Source organism: Neolamprologus brichardi, chromosome 5, assembly GCF_056152115.1.
Source record: "Neolamprologus brichardi isolate AB-2024 chromosome 5, ASM5615211v1, whole genome shotgun sequence".
NCBI classification, from domain to species: domain Eukaryota; kingdom Metazoa; phylum Chordata; class Actinopteri; order Cichliformes; family Cichlidae; genus Neolamprologus; species Neolamprologus brichardi.
In genome coordinates, this window is record NC_142108.1 from 22,708,974 (window position 1) to 22,729,051 (window position 20,078).

The window sequence follows — 20,078 nt, forward strand, 5'->3', positions numbered from 1 at the left end:
CGTACCATGTGATCCAAGTGGTTGTGTGTATCTTGTGAGCATGTGCATGTCTGTGTTTTTGAGACATATAGAGGTTATAATGCTGCCAATTAGCTCAGTGATTAAAAGAACATAATACAATGTTAAAATATTCCATGCATTCATTAGCACACTAACACACACAGACACAGATTGCAAATTAGAATTTAGTCAGGCAGTTCACAACACCAGCACACAGACGCACGCACACACACACACACACAGGCACACACAGGCACACACAGAAGGCCAGTGACGTTGAAGGACATTAATTTGTATGAGTGGCCTCAGTCGGCTGTGTGTACAAAAGTAGTACAAAGCTTTTTCTGATATACTTACGAGGACCGTCAGTGACCTCTAAACTAAAACCTAATCCATGTCCAAATCTTGGTCCAAATCCCAGTTTCAACATCTGTTCTCATCTGAAGCAAGGGTTGGGGGTTTCTTCCCTTTATATCCTTGTGTAGTGCATAAGAGCACACAGGAGTGCACACACAACTCATGTGTTTACCACCAGCTTATTCAAGTCATTCAAGGCCAGTACTGATGCAATGAATCTTAGCTGATATTAAACATGTTAGATGCACTATAATTAAAACTGAAGGTTAAAAAAGAAATAAATGATTGCTTTAGACCTTGTATTGGGTAAATGTTGTCCTGTACTTTGTGATATCATTTTATAAGGACTAGCTATTTTGTAAAAAATGGATTGGATACTGCTGGCTTTTCTGCAGATGTACAAATCTTGCAGTTTGCACTGTAAATTCTGTTAAGCGCATGTAACACAAAGTGCACAAAACCATTAAAAACAGGAAGTATCACTAAAACTCAAACTTGTCAGGATGCAATGACTGGCTTGTAGAAATCTTTTTATCTAGTGAAATCCAAGTTCGCAATTTTTAGTTCTATCCTCTTTTTTTTTTTTTTTTTTTACTATTTTTAAAAGCGTGTATCATATATATACAACCACTGCCGTCTTGTACTTTACACAAATTTCCCACAGAGTTTTGCTTAGGATTCAAATGTTTGTTTGTTTTTTCCTCTCCTTCTTTTGAACATCTCTGCCACTGGTCTCGTCGTCTTTTGTGGCCAATCAAACGTTAGCATTAAACCTCTTCCTCTTATACAAGAAAACTGTGTGTTGAAAATTGTGGGGCTTTGGAAACAGTCACTAAAATATCATGTCTTATATAAGTTGACGCGCCAGAAAATGCCAATATTGAAATTGTTGTATATTATTTCAGAGAAAAGTAATAGTATAACTAATAATTATTAATAGTAATTTAATAGTTTGATGACCCGCTTCTTGTTTAATCCCCTGAACCTCTCTATTCTCTCCAGGCATTGGTTATGCTTCCATTGTGATTGTGTCCCTGCTGAATATCTACTACATTGTCATCCTGGCCTGGGGCCTCTACTACCTGTTCCAGGTAGGTTTGAGGGGGGGAAAGACAGCTGTTGAATATTCCATTTCATTTTCCACTCGTTTCAGGCATGTATTATTTACAATGGAGATAGTTGAGGATTTACATCAGGGTAGTGCAATCTTTGATTCTTGTTAATTTAACTACCAGCTAACTGCCATGTAAGTTTTGTCTAAACTTACGTTTTTCAGGGGACACATTCAACAATAGCTGCACGTGACTAGCCTGCTACCAGAACATGAATATAGTAATTATTATTAATAATAGTAATAATGCAGTTGTCATCATTTATCATATTTTTTTTTATATCCCAGTGTTTTCAGCCTGAGCTGCCCTGGGCCAAGTGCAATCAGCCCTGGAACACTGATCATTGCATTGAGGACACCTACCGCAAGAACAAAACCCTCTGGGTGGCTGCCAACGCCTCCAACTTCACCTCCCCCGTCACCGAGTTCTGGGAGTAAGTTACATAAAACCACACACACCTGCACACTTGCATAACCACAAACAATTTTTCATTCTTTGTCATGTAAAAGTTCAGTCAAGGTGAGGTAGAAAGTCAGCAATGAAACCTGCAGCTTGCAGACACATACCTACAGAGGATTATTTATTTATTTACCCATTTATTTATTGTTACAGGCATAATGTACTCGGTATCTCCAGTGGTATAGACGAGATCGGCCCGATTAAATGGGACCTGGCCCTGTGTTTACTGCTTGTGTGGGTCATCTGCTTCTTCTGCATCTGGAAGGGCGTAAAATCCACTGGAAAGGTAAATATCCTGTAGTGTCTTGTTGTTCATTGCTTCGTCACTTCTTTATTCCTCTTAGAATACAGGGACCTGGTTTTTACAGGACATTAATTTCAGCTAACATCCAAGACATGGTCATGCTTATCTGAATTTTATTTCTCCTCTTTGTGGTCTGACCAGAAGAACAATTTGCTATGTTTACATTTCCTTGTGTAAATAGAAAAATAAGATCATAGGTTTTCAAACTAAACAAAGGCAAATATGGGTGACATAATTCATATGTTTTAAATGTTACAATATTACTATTTAATACACTACTGTGTGCAGAATTTAGTCAATGGTGACTAAAAGAGGACAAAGTTGTGACACAATTTCTTGTTGCGTGACAAATCACTACGGATTTTTGTCTGATAAATTGATATTGGGCACTTCCATGCATCAAGAAATTACCTAAGAATTTGTAGATTGCAATTGTTTTATTACTAAATATAATATCTACAGTGAAGAGCCACTAGTGTTATAACATTGTTGTTGTGTTACAACAATGTCTCTGGCCTGTTGAGACACAAGTTCTCCTGTTCTTTACAGGTACTGAGACATTTGCAGCAAATCTGTCGAGTGTGAGGGGGGCTTCATATGTTACACTTCATTTCCTAGTGTGCTACACAGATGCCTGGTCAAAGGAAGGTCTAAGAAGTTTGGACAACAAGTCAATGCCATGAGCATTTTGGCATTTTGCCCAAACCCTTCTTGAACTCTTGTTGCTGAGATGCTTTGACCCTGTTGTCTAGACATCTTAATTTGGCCCTTGTAACAGCTGCTGAAATTTTATGCTTGCCAGTTTTCCCAATTCCAACATCAATTAAAAAAAATGACAGTTCACTTCCAGCCTAATATATCCTTGACAAGTGAAAACTGTCTGTTTTATAAATTGGTATTTTCTCTACATTTTTCTATAGTATTGCAGGATAAATGTAATCTTGGGTATTTCAATATAGGGAATATTTCAGACCACGTTGAATTGCTGCTGCAGTAACAGCAGCAACAGCTTGCTCCAAGACCAAAGGCAATCAATCCCAGACCGCTCTTTTTATAGCCCTAACACACTTTATTGATTGCGCTGACCTGATTGATACTTTCTAGTTGATCCAAGTTGTAATTCTTGTATTATTGTCACTCCTGCAAGGCCAAGTGTGGTCACCGTTTTCCACATAAGAGATACTGATACACCGCTATTGATTTAAGGGACCGCCTGTGGTCTGTTGTTGTCCAAAATATTCCCAAGTTCACACATTGATCGAATCCATTATCTGTAATAAAGCCAGAGTATCAGCTAGCTGGCAAAATAAAACTACTGTGGATAAAGATTTGATAAGCTAATATATTGGCTGTAAAATAATTCAAACGGGATCATTTAGAGTTTGTCTGTGACCTTGCTTTTCTGTACTTGTGGTCTCCCCTTATAGGTGGTCTATATCACAGCCACGTTCCCTTTCGTCATGCTCATTGTGCTTTTGATCCGTGGTGTGACGCTGCCAGGTGCTACTGCAGGCATCAAATTCTACCTGTATCCTGACCTCACTCGCCTGAAGGACCCAGAGGTAGGTGTTAACCTGAGGTGCATGAGCAAGAAAACACTGTTATAGCTTTCCTTCACTAGTTTGACCACATACCTGTCTGGCTGCTCATACAGAAAAGAACCAAATTTAAATTCAAAATTGTTGAATTCATAAAAATGGAACATGTGGTTTAAAAGGAAATAAGACAGCAATAATATAATTGCTGTTGTCCTTTTTTGGTTGAATGGCAACAAAACACATGCCTGTACACTAATTTGTAAAATGTGGCAAAAGAAAAGCCAAAAAAGGTTTTTCATAAACAACCAGAAACACAGTTTTATCCCACTTGCTTCACTGTACAAAATCCCCTTAAATTCCCCCCCATCAGCAGGCCTCAGCCTTTTTGTCCCCACTTCCTTCTTGGTAGGTGTGGATTGATGCTGGCACCCAGATTTTCTTCTCCTATGCCATCTGTTTGGGTGCCATGACGTCCTTGGGGAGCTACAACAAGTACAAATACAACTGCTACAGGTGAGCCATTAGTTTTCAGTGAGGGGGTTAGCGATAGGGGAGAGAGGGGGGGCTAAAGGGATCCTTGTGTGTTCATTAACAAATCCTCCTCATGACATATGTGTGACATAGGGACTGTTTGCTGCTGGGAGCCCTCAACAGTGGTACCAGTTTTGTGTCTGGCTTCGCAATATTTTCCGTCCTGGGCTTCATGGCACAAGAGCAAGGGGTGGACATTGCTGATGTGGCAGAGTCAGGTACGAGGGTTCTGTAAAGGCGGCAGTGATGGTGGGCGCTGCTTCCTGGTTAACAAATAAAACAATAGCAATTATGAAGAAAAACAGCAACGAAACCTGAGTGAGAATTCGACTACACGTCCAGTTTCGAAATGAGTTGAAATTTGGAATTGAATGGATTCGCTGATTGATCTTAAATGACGGCATCAGAATATAAAAGCTTCCGAAATCAAACACTCCTTGACAAAAAGCAGAAATATTGACTTGATTTGTTAGCGCTCATTCGAACGAAACAAGTTGGGGCTGAGAGATGCATTTGAAACTCGATTGTGCTTTTTTTTTTAGGCACGCGTTAAAAACTGTAGCTGAGTGCACTTAGAATTAGCTGTGTCATATTGTACATGGATCTTGTGCCAACGTGATGTAGTTCTGAATTGCTCCTTTTGTGTACACGAGAGATTCCTGCCACCATTATTGTGGTTCCTTTTTTTGCGTGACATCGGCATATGTGGTTCTTGATTCTTTCTATTATTAATTTGTTGTTTTTAATCATGGTAGCTAGAGCCAGCACCTTTATCTGTTTGGGTTTCTTTTCCTCTCCAATCATGTTGTCCATGTAAGACATGATTTTGTTTTGAATGCATGGCTATCAGTATACTTTAGGTAAAAGAAAAAGAATAGTTGTTTTCACGGCATCGTGAGATTGAGATATTTTGGAAAATGGCTTTGACGGAATTGTAAGTGCCGACATCTTTTCAGTGTAGGAAGTGTAGTTTTCAGACAGAATCACAGGATTTAAGTTAAAAGCAGATGTGCAAAGGAATAAGTCACCCTCAAATGTGTTGGCACATGAAGCTTTGTCAGATGAGTCACAAACTTAAAATCTATACTAATATTTGTTTTTTTCTGGTATATCATCATCAAATGCTCTGATCTTCATCTCTGCCCCATGATCGACCAAGACAAAAAACAAAATGTAGCTTTCAGTCTGCTAATGTCAAAAAAAGAGAAACTGTCCTTGCTGCCAGCCCAGTTTATATACACTTAGAGTGGCAACTTATTGGTGGGGTGTGCAGAACTGTCAGAGATCAGTGTTGTTTGGTGAGTGGGCTGATGCTCCACAGGGAACTACAATAGAAGTGTTGGTCAGAGGAATTGAGTCGAGCACCCTGCATATCATGGTTATCAGCATGGTTTTCATGCCTTAGAAAGTCTGTCCACGTTTGTGGGTCTATGAACACGGAAGGCTACGTAGACAGCAGAATATAATAAGTATTGGAACATCTGCATGCTCATCAAGCCAACTCAGGCAAGCAGGTTATGAAAAGCCCCAAATCATCAGAAGTAAGTCTGCCTTAACTGCAAATGCTTGAATGTTTTGTGCACGACAGAATGTGCTGACTGAATACTCAAAGAATACTGTGGTTTTCACAGTAAAATGTAAGCACACATGATATGGCATTCAAATGCAGCTTTGGAAGTATTTGTAGTAATGACTGATCAAACAATTTCATTGAGTTAATATAGCATATGTTTGTTTCAGGTATAGGAAAGGGTTTTTTTTTTTTTGGGGGGGGGGGGGGGGTTGTTTTCTTTCTTTCTTTCTTTCTTTCTTTCTTTCTTTGTTTTTTTTTTTGTTTTTGTTTTTTTTTGAGTCAACGCGGTGTTTGGTTGGATGCCTCATCATAATTTGCTACAAAAAATGGAACATATTGACACATCTTGTTATCAGCTGCAATGCTGTTTCGCTGTTATGGCTGCTTCCCTGTTCTTTGACTTCTGTTGTATAGTTCCCGATTTAGCAAGTCAAATAAGACCTCATTTAAAAAAAAAAAAAAAAACTACAGAAAAAAAGAACATGTTTGCTCTTTATCTAACCACTCATTTTGCATCTGCTGCTGTTTTGCATTGGTCCTTTTGCATTCCTTATAGAAAGGGTCATCCTAATTTCAGTCAGGAATGCAAAATGGCTTGGGTGAATTTGTTGAACCGTCATTAGCAGTTGAGGTTATATTTTGCATAGAATTGCTGCAGTGTTGTGGTGTTGTATGGTCTCTTTGGTAATTTTATTCCACATAACCCATGTACCAGTTTTATTCCATTACATAATGTACATGCATCCATTTACTGAATGCTTTACAAGTTATCTCATGATTTACTTACTTCCACAGAGCTGCAGCTACATTATACTAAAGTGTGCATTTAATGTCATACTCTACCTGTATTTATTTTTCTGTTTGCCTTTTAGTGTAAGAATTCAGTGTAATATGTCATTGTTAATGATATGAAACTGTGCCGTGTTGAGTGTATACAGTTTGTAGTGTGCCATAATGTGTTGCTCATAAGAGGTAAGTATGTGTATTACATATACTTTGGTATTAGTGCATACTAGCTATATACAAAGTCATAAAACCAAAGTAAATAATTGTTCCCAACATTTAGCCAGTTTTTTATGATGTGTTCTTATCCTGTTCTGCGTCTCCATTGTTTGGGGCTTCTTTTTCTCACCCATAGGGATGCAGATCAGACGAGTTTATCATATGGTTCTAATGTTGCCTTACCCCCTTCCCCTTCTTTCTGCTCTTACCCCCTTCCCCTCTCCTCCGCAGGTCCAGGCCTGGCTTTCATTGCCTACCCTAAAGCTGTAACCATGATGCCTTTTCCTACACTCTGGGCAATCCTCTTCTTCATTATGCTGCTGCTGCTTGGCCTCGACAGTCAGGTTAGAGGAAAAACAAACTTTCACACATGGGTGACTGTTGGAGCTTCAGGAGGTTCGCCATAAAAGGAAATGCTGATGACACTTACAGGCGTCAGCTATTTTTAAGGTTCCCATAAGCAAAACATTTAACTGCTCATTGGCCAACCACAGAACCAAGTGTGTGAAGAAGCCTGTGCACAAATAAAGTAGTGTTTGAAAAATACTTTTGCTGGATATTTCGTGCTTTAAAATGTCTGTTTCTGTGCATAAATATAGACACAAAAAGTCATCAGATAGTATTCATTAATAGGCGAAATAGAGAATCATTAGAGGCCATAAGAGAACGACAACTGGAAAAAGATTTATATAAGTTTATGTTTCAAATTCAGGAGAAACTGTTAAAGAAACACAACATTACATTATTCTTTCAAGGTCATTTTTCTTTGAATCTTTGCACCACTCTGCAATAATCTTTATTATCAACAGACCCAGAACTTCTTTAACACCAATAAAACATATGCAATCATGTGTATATATCCTTGCTATTGACCCCCTGTTGAGGTAGGCTACGATGCGCATTTTAGTTGATGATTTTTTTTCTTTTTTTAATATTAAAAGTTTTTATTTTTCCTTTCCATATTCATCGTCATCATTATTGTCCTTGTTTTTGTTTTTATCAAAGCCACAGGGAGCCACTGCATGTAAGCCAGAGCTGCATTCAGCTATGGAGTGACCCAAAATGTATTTCTTACCCGTGTCCTGTAAGTGGGTGCATGATAGCACAGTGACACGCACCACAACTGAGGTGGTTTGTGTGGTTGAATATTCGTCTTTAGACTCATAAGGGGATAACAATAGAACTACTTCTGCTTTTTACCTGAGTTCTAAGCTTAGACACTTTACACGTTGTGCCACAATTTCAAAAGAACCAACAATAACAACTCAGCTTCACCCACTCGTTAAAATGGCCACTGACTAGTCTGTGTTTGAAATTTTACACAGCCACGTCACATAGTGCTGCCAAACCTCAGCAACAAAAGTTGCACTGAAATATTTTGGATACTTATTAGTGCATTTATCTTTTTTTGATTAATGCCACTGTATCTCTCTGTTCCCCTGCAGTTTGTGGAGGTGGAAGGGCAGATCACATCACTGGTGGATCTGTATCCGTCCTTCCTAAGGAAGGGTTACCGCAGAGAGGTCTTCATCGCTATTATCTGCTGCATCAGCTACGTGCTTGGACTCACCATGGTTACCAAGGTAACAACACAATGGAAAGTGAACACAAAAGAAAGCACCAGCAATCATGGCCAGAGCACTTTTAGAGCACTTAGAATCAGTGTAATCATTAGAAAATTAGAAAACAGTCAAACTCTGTGCTGTGAATCACAAAAACAGTACTTGAACAGAAATGAATCACTCTGCAGTATTTCTCCACATGTTCACTACACCCACTGATAATTGCATATATATACGTGTGTGTGTATAAATATAAAAAAAAAAACACCCAGCACGCCCCTGCGGGCGGTTTATCCTTCAAGCTCGGGTCCTCTACCAGAGGCCTGGGAGCTTGAGGGTCCTGCGCAGTATCTTAGCTGTTCCCAGGACTGCGCTCTTCTGGACAGAGATCTCCAATGTTATTCCCGGGATCTGCTGGAGCCACTCGCCTAGCTTGGGAGTCACCGCACCTAGTGCTCCGATTACCACTGGGACCACCATCACCTTCACCCTCCACATCCTCTCGAGCTCTTCTCTGAGCCCTTGGTATTTCTTGAGCTTCTCGTGTTCCTTCTTCCTGATATTGCTGTCATTCGGAACCGCTACATCGATCACTACGGCCGTCTTCTTCTGTTTGTCTACTACCACTATGTCCGGTTGGTTAGCCACCACCATTTTGTCCGTCTGTATCTGGAAGTCCCACAGGATCTTAGCTCGGTCATTCTCCATCACCCTTGGGGGCATCTCCCATTTTGACCTCGGGACTTCCAGGTTATACTCGGCACAGATGTTCCTGTACACTACACCGGCCACTTGGTTATGGCGTTCCATGTATGCCTTGCCTGCTAGCATCTTGCACCCTGCTGTTATGTGCTGGATTGTCTCTGGGGCATCTTTACACAGCCTGCACCTGGGGTCTTGCCTGGTGTGATAGACCCCAGCCTCTATGGATCTTGTACTCAGAGCTTGTTCTTGTGCTGCCATGATTAGTGCCTCTGTGCTATCTTTCAGTCCAGCTTTGTCCAGCCACTGGTAGGATTTCTGGATATCAGCCACCTCCTCTATCTGCCGGTGGTACATACCGTGCAGGGGCCTGTCCTTCCATGATGGTTCCTCGTCTCCCTCCTCTTTCTTGGGTTTCTGCTGCCTGAGGTATTCACTGAGCACGCTGTCAGTTGGGGCCATCTTCGTGATGTATTCTTGGATGTTCGTTGTCTCATCCTGGACTGTGGTGCTGACACTCACCAGTCCCCGACCCCCTTCCTTCCGCTTAGCGTACAGCCTCAGGGTGCTGGACTTGGGGTGAAACCCTCCATGCATGGTAAGGAGCTTTCTTGTCTTTATGTCAGTGGCTTCTATCTCCTCCTTTGGCCAGCCTATTACCCCAGCAGGGTACCTGATCACGGGCAGGGCGTACGTGTTGATGGCCCGGATCTTGTTCTTACCATTCAACTGACTCCTCAGGACTTGCCTGACCCTCTGCAGGTACTTGGTGGTTGCAGCTTTCCTAGCGGCCTCTTCATGGTTCCCATTCGCCTGCGGGATCCCCAGGTACTTGTAACTGTCCTCTATGTCTGCAATGTTGCCTTCTGGTAGTTCAATCCCCTCAGTTCTGACTACCTTTCCTCTCTTTGTTACCATCCGACTACACTTCTCCAGCCCGAACGACATTCCAATGTCATTGCTGTATAGCCTGGTAGTGTGGATCAGTGAATCGATGTCTCGTTCACTCTTGGCATACAGCTTGATGTCATCCATGTACAGGAGGTGGCTGACAACTGCTCCGTTCCGTAGTCGGTATCCGTAGCCAGTCTTGTTAATGATCTCACTGAGGGGGTTCAGGCCTATGCAGAACAGCAGTGGGGACAGAGCATCTCCCTGGTAGATCCCGCACTTGATGGTGACTTGTGCTATGGGCTTGGAGTTGGCCTCTAGTGTTGTACGCCACATCCCCATTGAGTTCCTGATGAAGGCTCTTAGGGTCCCATTGATCTTGTACAATTCTAGGCATTCCAGTATCCAGCTGTGGGGCATTGAGTCATAGGCCTTCTTGTAATCAATCCAGGCAGTGCACAGGTTGGTTAGTCTGGTCTTGCAGTCTCGGCTGACTGTTCTGTCTACCAGTAGCTGGTGTTTTGCGCCTCTGGTATTCTTGCCAATTCCTTTCTGTGTCCCGCTCATGTATTGACCCATGTGCCTGTTCATCTTAGCCGATATGATGCCTGACAGGAGCTTCCATGTAGTACTGAGGCAGGTTATTGGTCGGTAGTTGGAGGGGACTGGTCCCTTCTTGGGGTCCTTGGGGATCAGGACCGTCCGACCTTCGGTTAGCCATTCCGGGTGTCTCTCATCAACTAGCAGCTGGTTCATTTGTGCTGCCAGACGCTCGTGGAGTGCATTCAGCTTCTTCAGCCAGTAGGCGTGAACCATGTCGGGCCCTGGTGCTGTCCAACTCTTCATACTGGAGACCCTTTCTTGGATATCTGCCACTGTGATGGTTACTGGACCCTGTTCAGGGAGGTCGCTATGGTCTGCCCTCAGATCCACTAGCCACTGAGCATTGCCGTTATGGGTTGCGTCCTTCTCCCATATGCTCTTCCAGTATTGCTCCGTCTGCAGCCTTGGTGGTGCTGTTCTCTTATTAATGTTCCCTTGCCACTGAGAGTACACCTTTGCTGGTTCTGTGGAGAACAGCTGGTTTATTCTCCTGCCTTCTATCTCTCTGGTGTACCTCCTCAAGCGGCTGGCCAAGGCTGTGAGTCTTTGCTTGGCAGTTTCCAAGGCCTCAGGTATGGACAGCTTGCTGTATTTCTTATGCACCTTCTTTGTCGCACCTTTCTGCAACTCCGTTAGTTGTCTAACCTCCCTCCGTGCTACTTTGATCTTGCCCTCTAGCCTCCTTCTCCATGGAGGGTACTGCCCCTTGTGGCTGTTCAACTTGTAGCCAAGCATCTCACTGATCACTGCTGCCGTATTGTAGATCAGCTTGTTAGTGTCGGTAATCGTGGCTGTAGGTATCGTCCGTAGTGCTGCATTAACATCATCTAGCAGACCTTCTGAGGGTACTTCACGTAATCTTGGTAACCGGCTACGGGGGGTCCAGGTTTCAAGCATGATCCTATCTTTCAGGTCAGTTCCTCTCGCACTCAATGATCCTTCTCCTGTCGCACTTGGGGCTATGTACCCAATCTCGGGTGGGGGTGATGATATCTCCCCCCTGACCTGGCGTCCTGACTCCTCCTTGCCGTAGCATTTATGTTGTACCTTGTCAATCTCTAGCTGTGAGAGCAGTCCCTTCTTTCGAATGTTGGAACACTGAGCAACTAGTTGTTTCGCCGTCATTGTGGGTGTTGGGTATCGAAGAATCCATAGGTCCCTCATCCTATTCATGTAGCCCCTTCCGCCGGGGTTACTTGCGTAGTAGCATTCCAACAACGCCCTGTATATATGTGTATATATGTGTGTATATATGTGTATATATGTGTGTGTATATATATATATGTGTGTGTATATATACGTATATATGTGTGTATATATATGTGTATATATACGTATATATGTGTATATGTGTATATATACGTATATATGTGTATATATGTATGTATGTGTGTATGTATGTGTATATATGTGTATATATACGTATATGTGTATGTATGTGTATATATGTGTATGTATGTATATATATATATATATGTGTGTGTATATATATATATGTGTGTGTGTGTGTGTGTGTGTGTGTGTGTGTGTGTGTGTGTGTGTGTGTGTGTGTGTGTGTGTGTGTGTGTGTGTGTGTGTGTATGTATATACACATATATACATACATACACGCGCACACGCACACACACACTGTGGTTGCTGACCTCATTTCAGGCTCCATCTCCCAACTCAATACTCCAGGAAAAACAGTGTTCAGACAGCTATTAGTGTCGATCCCAAAAGAGATGACAGGGGGCTATTTATACTGTCAAGTCATGAGAACTTCCCTTCCCTCGTTTGATATTAATAGATACAGTAGACTTGATATAGCTTTTCTAAATCTCGTGCTTCCTCCTTCTTCTCTCTTGTTCCCGTCTGTTTCTTTTGTCTGTTGTTTTTCATCTCATTTAATTTCATCTTCCCTTTGCATTTACCTTGTTTGTAGCACCTATCTACAGTTTCCCTCAATGTTCTCTCATCCTCATTCTCCTTAAGCTTCATCTTAGCTGATTCTGTCTTTTTCACCTTTCTTTACTTGTACATAAGGCTCCCGGCAGTTCCTCATTATTGCAGTAATATCTGTAGGAGCACACCTTCATTTGAAAAATGCAGCAGTCCTGATACAGCAGGTACCTGGTATTACCTGGTATTGTGTATATACTGTTACAATATGCCACATCCAGTATGCCATGGGCCATACTCATGAGAAATGTTTGACATGAAAAAATCAGGTAAAATGTTTAATTATGTTATGATATGAGATGGCAATCACTCATTTTCAAACCTGACTAGAAATTCTGAGTTACTTAATACAAACAGCCTGACAACTCCATTTTTATGTTTAAATTTGGTTTTTCATGACATATTTTTGTTTTCTTGAACACGACCCTTGATAACCCAGTTCCACTTCTTTGTTTAACAAAACAGAAATCTATAATGACCAATTTTCCTTACACTAAAGGTGGGGAAAAGCCCAATATTTTCTTGCTTTATTACTGCAAAGTAAGAAACACTTAAATGAGAATCTACAGTTCAGTAATTATACAAAGTGGGTTTTTTGTTTTGTTTTGTTCTTCGTCAATCCTTGTACTTTGCTTTTTCTCCTACAATCAACATTTAAACATTATCTCTGTACTTACAACCTCCCATCACTGTTTTCTGCCCCAACCCGTGCTCCCTCCCCTCCTCTCCCCTCTTTCACGCCCCCTCTTGTTCCCATGACAATATCTTTTTATGGCAGCACTGGCCTGATTTCAGTTCAGGATTCCCATGACTAACTTCTCACAATGGATAAACGTGTGCACACTCAAAGTACATGTGGACATTTTGGCTGCTCACTTTTACTCTGTATTTACCTTAGCATCCTATAATAGTCAAATTATTACATGTACGATTAACAGGTTTTCATAGTTGAGTGTTCTTGTCACACTTGTCATTCTTACACCAACTCATTGCAAAGGAAAACCACTATTGTACTTATTGTAGTATAACCCCATACACTTAAAGCCACAGTAATGCTGGTATACAGGTCTTTCTGTTGTAAAGCATGGGAACAAGATGAAAACTGAAAATACATGAAATGCACCTGGACAGAGGAGAATTTAAAAAAAAAAAAACAACAACAAAAAAAACCAAACTTATTTTAAAACTAAGTCTGTGTTTTGTTTTGTGTTTCTGTTGTTGTTTTTTGCAGGGTGGCATGTATGTTTTCCAGCTGTTTGACTACTATGCAGCAAGCGGTGTGTGCCTTCTGTGGGTGGCATTCTTTGAATGTATAGCTGTTGCCTGGGTTTATGGTGAGTACAACATAAATAATAAAATACTTTGTGTTTGGATTACAATTAATGCTTTTCTAATGAACACCAGTTCACATGACCTTGTGTTGTGTATTCAGACAACAACAAGTTTACTGATAAGGTACCTTGTAATGTCCACCTATTTAATATCCCAGCTATTTGTGTGTACACAAATAGGTGACAGACAGACAGCTTTAGAACAGAAAAGTCCGCATAGACACCTCAAATCTATCTTGTCAGAAAAAATATACTTATTTCTGATCATGAATCTGCAAACAATTAATAGAGGATGAGGTTGTCTAAAAGTAAAATTTTCTAAATTATTTCCTGTCTGTAATCTGTGACATGTTAGTTACTTTGGCAGGTGTCTTTCATGCTGTTGGAATCCATAATTTGGTTCAATTTACACTGATAGGATTTGAGCCTTCAGATTACCAATTTGTGGATGAGGCCTAATGTCATAGCATCTAAATTTTATTTAATTTAAGTATTTATTTAATATTTTATCATAATTTTTTTTTCAATTTAAACTAATGCTCTAAATTGGCTGAAGTGCTACAGCAATATGACAGTAACAGATTTCAGTAAGAATTCAGCTGCAGTACTTCACAACGGTTAGGAGGCAAGCCAACTGAGTATTTTATCTCCACAGGCGTTGATAATTTCTATGATGCGATTGAGGACATGATTGGCTACAGACCAAATCCTTGGATGAAATGGAGCTGGACTGTGGTCACTCCTTTACTGTGCATGGTAAGGACTGTTGTTTCATCAATCAGATGATAAATTAAATTTGTTCTCATTTCTGAGAAATAATTTCAACCTTTTCCCTCTGAATTAACAATCGACAACTTTTTATTCACTGAAAATTGTACTAGTGTCATCATGAGCTTTTCTTACATATAGTTTAGAGACATTTCACCACGTTATACGTTATGCTTTGGGTATAACACAGTAATTTATTTATTATTTATTTATTTATTACCAAATACCCAGATACAAAGTAAGTAAAAATACATTTTAAAAAACTTACACTTCTGTTCCTCTTCCAATCCAGGGTTGCTTTATCTTCTCTTTGGTCAAATACAAGCCATTGACGTACAACAAGATGTACCAGTATCCTGACTGGGCCATTGGAGTAGGGTGGACTTTGGCCTTGGCTTCTATGATCTGCATCCCCATGGTGGTTGTCATCAAGATCATTCGATCTGATGGGCCGCTCATTGAGGTGGGTGCCTGGCTTTTAACTGTTTAGCTCTTCTCTTTCTTCTCTATTATTCATCACTTCACTTTTAGTGGAATTAATGGAATCTTTTAGATTGTAATTCAGTTACAATCTGTCTGACATATCCTGACATCTTTTCATAAGAGTTTGCTCATCAGTCGTTCTTTCTACTTTCCCTATAACTTGCCCATTTCTTACCTTCAGTTTTCTAATCCCTCCTTTCTTCCCACAGAGGATTAAGGCAGTGGCAGCCCCGGTTCGTGGTGGAGCCAGCTCCCGTCCTGCAGACCACCGTGGGCCTAAGGAGCTCTCCTGTCCCCTGGACCCCAATGGGAACAAGGGCCTACTGATGAAGGCCCCCACTCACACCATCGTAGAAACCATGATGTAAAGGAATGAGGCGGAGGCTCTCCATGAGATCGCTCTCCTCCCCTCTCCTGTCCTCTAAAATGCTTTTAAAGCTAGCTAGCTTCCTGTCTATCTGTCTGTCTTTGTCTGTCTGGTGGACTGATAAGGGTTTTAAAGAAAAAGTTCAAATCTTTTAGGAAAGTTTTGAAAGTAGTTTGCTGTTGGTGGTCTTCATAAGAGGGTAACAGTCACATTTCAAATCTATTTCTGAATGACTTAAAAACTGTTTTGTTTTTTGTTTTTCCGTATAAATGGTTTTCATGTGACTACACGTCCCACTGTGTTCTTGCTTTAAAGGCAAGGTGGCAAATTAGAAACAGCCTGCGGCTATGTTTCACTGGCTACTTTTGCACATAACCAGCCATTATTCTAGAAGAAAGTGGTTATTGAGTCTTGGAATCAAATCATCTTTTGTAGCCACTATATACAGAGAATTCCAACAATAGGCACTGATCACCAAAAACTGATTTTTTTTTTTTTTTTTTTGAGCTGCTTTGATGGATATTTTATTATTATAATAATTATTATTATTTGCCAGTTATACTATGATCATTGTATAGTTCTCTGAGGGCATGTGCCACAGGATTACGCTTTGGCATATTCTGTTCCATTATGTTCGGCAGAGGCCTTGTTGATATCAGAGTTATTAGCTTTTTTGCCGAAATATCAAAAACGCAACTCTGCAGACACCAGCGTTAAATGGCTTATCACTGCCGGCTCTTTTCCCCTTGTAATCATAGATTTTAAAATATCAGCAACAATGAGCTTACCACATATTTGGGTTAGTGTTACAAAATATGAATAAAAACAAATAAAATCAATTTCAGCATAAACCAAAACCAAATCAAAATATAATCAGTGACATTTTTTTAAAGTTAATATCTAATCATAATGATGAAAACAGAATCCTCTGAATTCACCTTGTGCCCAAATATTCCCATCTTTCACAGTCAATGGGCCAAAGAGAAAACTAGCACTGAAACTGAATTGGGGAACTTTTTTTTTTCCTGCACAAAGAGAGATATCTGAAAGGATTTGAAGTGTGGAGGTTCAACCCTTGACTGTGTTGTTTGTGACGTACTGTACAGTAGTGGCTAATCAGTCTATCAGTATCTATCTCTTTATCTATCTTTCTCTGTTCTAGACCAGTTTACAGTACATTAGTGACTGCACTAGGCACTCTTGGCTTAAAAGTTTGGATTGAATTTGTTTTATTTACTACAAAGGAAGACACATTATTATTAGTTCTTTTTTTCCTCTGTCAGTGTTTAGATTATTTTTTTTTAATTAATGTTATTGATATTTACTATTGAATTGCTGTAGTTTTACATAGAAGGAGGAACACTTTCATCTGGTGAAAATACTAAGCTATTATTACAAACCATACATCTATATTGGCAGCCATTGTAGTAAAGTCTTTACATTTCTTCAGCTTTGGTCCTAGCAACAGTTGTCTTAGGTGTCATAGAAATAAACAATGCAACTGTTTCCCCAAATATTATCTCTTACAGAGGGGTGTGGGCCAATTTTTATACATACAAAAAGAATTGGAAACCCACAATGGCTCCAGTTATAAGTTTGTAATTCTTGGGTTTTTAACTTTTCCTCTTCTGGAAATACCAGGACACAGTATTTATTTCAAAGAAATCCAGCTAGGCAGGACACTACAACCAGTGGTTAAACTAAATGTCAATAACTCAAATGACTCACATTAACCAATGGTTGGGAGAGACTCCCAGTAGATAAACCAGCGTCTGACTGTCAGCTCATTTCAGACACTGAAATTTGGCAGATGGCTGAGTTTGGCCTTTTCTGGGGTCTACATGTTGCTTGCTCTCACTTCAACTGAGACGTGAAAAGCTTCACTTTTAACAGCAACTGTTCAAACCTGTCTTTTCCCCATAAATGAATACAGATAATATAAATATAGTTTTGAATTAATCATGTCACACGTGTTGCAGTAGTATGCCCTTGGCACTTTTTTGTTCAATTTTCATGCACACCAGTGAAACTAGTGATACCCAGACCCCATTAACCCTGTGATGGATTAACTCTCTGTCTTGAACTCTGTTTGATTTTAGCAATCATGCATGAAAAACTACATTCATCTTGTTAACATAGGGGCCATAGTTTTGATTATGTGAATAGCTGGCAACCAAGAGCAGACTACGTGAGAGGTATAACATTTACAACGGTTATGTTCATTTTATTATATCTGTGTAACAAAGGGTTTCTCATGTGTATGCGTCACCAGCGACCATCCACTCAGGATCTTCTTTGTGATGCTTTTGTCTACTGTACAGCTGCATTAACCCAGCATCCAAAAAAGACACTTAACTCTGGGTGACAGAGCTCCATTGGTAGCAATTGAAACTAATGTTTTTATCCAGCTTGGTAAGCCATTAGATCCTTCTTTGCTACAGAGAGATGAACATCACACCATAACTGCCTATTTTAACCGCAGTCAAATATGAAAAACAGTTACTTGACATAAGGCTATATTGCACTTTTTTCATTTTAATCCTTTTGATTTCATATCAAACAATGAGGCCAAAAATACGTATTGCCTTCTTTTTATTCTGGGCTCTCAGGGGCCTCTCCAGTAAAATTGGTACATTTTGAATACACTCTAGTCTCACTTTGGTTCTGAAATAAGCAAAAAAAAGAAAGAAATTAGATCAAGATGCACACATTACACAGTTATACAGTACACATGCATTGCAGGATTTTCATCAACAGCTTCACATGAGAGGTGATAGTGAGACCAGGGCCTCATTTTCATTTCATTTCCTGGCTCTCGTTTCATTTAAGCTTTGATAACTGTCCATTTATTTAATTCCTTCAAATAGAATAAAGTAGTTGATATCATTAAAAGGGATTTGTGAAACCAAATCCATCAGGCATCTATTTTCATACAACTTTTCATATATAAGTCTTCTTTGTATAGCTCAGCTCCCATTTCCCCACTCCCATTTTAATACAGATACAATGCTTTGTTCTATCATTACACTTTTGTATAGATCTGGTTCTCAGTTTCTCTGAAAAATCTTTGCACTAAGGTTTTAAAAATGCAATTAATGATCTAAAGAAAGATCTGCAATTGCAGTTTAATTTGCTCAGATGTGTTAAATATTAAATGAAATCCAAACTTGCCAACAAAAAGGTATATATAAAAAAAATGCCTTAAGCATTGAAAATAAGGCTGAATATTTCTTAGTGCTAAAATTCCTTCAGGGAAATGTGGACTAATAATAACTAATGCAGTCATTTATTGAATTATGCTTCCCCTCAGTGTATATTTACAGTATGTACCTGCTCTCCTGCCTTCATACACTCCCTATCAGTTAGCCTATGTAAAACATCTGTTAATGTAAGCTAACTAATTCTCAAAGATCATGACTTTTCAATAGAACTAAAGCATTAGCGATGCACAAGTTTTTACCGACGGATGTTGAAATGTGAAAGTCACCTGCAGGTGAACGTAAAAGTTTCTGAAGATTTTTTTTTTTTTTTTTCATTTAAAAAGTCATTTATTTTTATTTTATACTGATCTTTGTCGAATTCTGCAGTTTCTCATTCTGTTTTATTTTAGATTGTATGTTTGTCACATTTGCCTTTTTTGTATTCCAGATAGATTTGCATATTTGAAACCTGTCACTGGAGTGACATGTACAACTATTAATCAAAAAGCAAACATAAAAAAAAAAACTTATGACTTGTTGTGCAATACTGCAAAATATTTTTTAGTACCAAGAGGTAGTACTAACCTTTAAGTAAGACGCGATTTCCTGAAGAGTAAATATTTGAATCTCCAGTTAAACTAAAACCCAACAAAGAATCCTTTGTAGTTTGTAAAGTTAACCAAACTAAACCACTATCCACAGTCTTGTCATTTGAAATGCACTGATTAAATATGTGTCACATCAAACTGAATTTTGTTTTAGCAAAATATCGTATTTTTGTGACTGATAAAGGTATGAATGCGTGAGGGGTATGAAACACAGTAGCACTGCCACTAAGCCCATTTTCTACCTACTTATATCAAAATCTCGTGTTTGTGTGTGTGTGTGTGTTTGTGTGTTTATGTACATGTATGTGTGTGTATTTGAACCTTGGAAATTATTTGTTTTATATATTTTTTTTTTTTCTTGGAGAAGCTGGCCCTTTGCACCAAAAGCAGTAAATCCAATGAACATGAGTCCACCATATCAAATAACAATTCCACGTTCTGCTTATTTAGACATGTCTAACTATCTCTCTACAAAATATTCCAACCAGAATGCTTATCAAATGAAGCTGAAAAACCTTATTGGATCCGCACAAGAATAGCCTGATTTCAAATGTCATATTGTCTACATTTGTTTATTTTTGGTTGTTTTTTTGTTTCTTTTAATCAGAGCAACATATCTGCAAGATTTGGATTAGAATATAGATCCAGCATTAAACAAAACAGGGCTGGATTTTGGGCTATGTAACAGTGACACATCTGTTAATGAATAAATACAGCCTTTTAGTTGGGGTCCAGGTCTAGCTAGG

At 39.6% G+C, this 20,078-nt stretch overlaps 1 protein-coding gene across 2 annotated transcripts in view; it reads left to right on the forward strand.

Moving 5' to 3' along the window:
- LOC102783068 (sodium- and chloride-dependent taurine transporter-like) overlaps nt 1–19,056 on the forward strand; it is a 71,731-nt gene extending 52,675 nt beyond the window's left edge. For both annotated transcript variants that reach the window (XM_006783012.3, XM_006783011.3), the window contains exons 4-15: nt 1,360–1,448; nt 1,757–1,902; nt 2,082–2,214; nt 3,660–3,794; nt 4,180–4,283; nt 4,395–4,519; nt 7,108–7,220; nt 8,322–8,459; nt 13,807–13,909; nt 14,562–14,662; nt 14,967–15,137; nt 15,367–19,056. In XM_006783012.3, the coding sequence (XP_006783075.1) occupies nt 1,360–1,448; nt 1,757–1,902; nt 2,082–2,214; nt 3,660–3,794; nt 4,180–4,283; nt 4,395–4,519; nt 7,108–7,220; nt 8,322–8,459; nt 13,807–13,909; nt 14,562–14,662; nt 14,967–15,137; nt 15,367–15,525 (1,517 nt within the window). In that variant the 3' untranslated portion in view covers nt 15,526–19,056. The remainder of the gene's footprint in view (nt 1–1,359; nt 1,449–1,756; nt 1,903–2,081; nt 2,215–3,659; nt 3,795–4,179; nt 4,284–4,394; nt 4,520–7,107; nt 7,221–8,321; nt 8,460–13,806; nt 13,910–14,561; nt 14,663–14,966; nt 15,138–15,366) is intronic.
- The last annotated feature ends 1,022 nt before the right edge of the window (nt 19,057–20,078 follow it).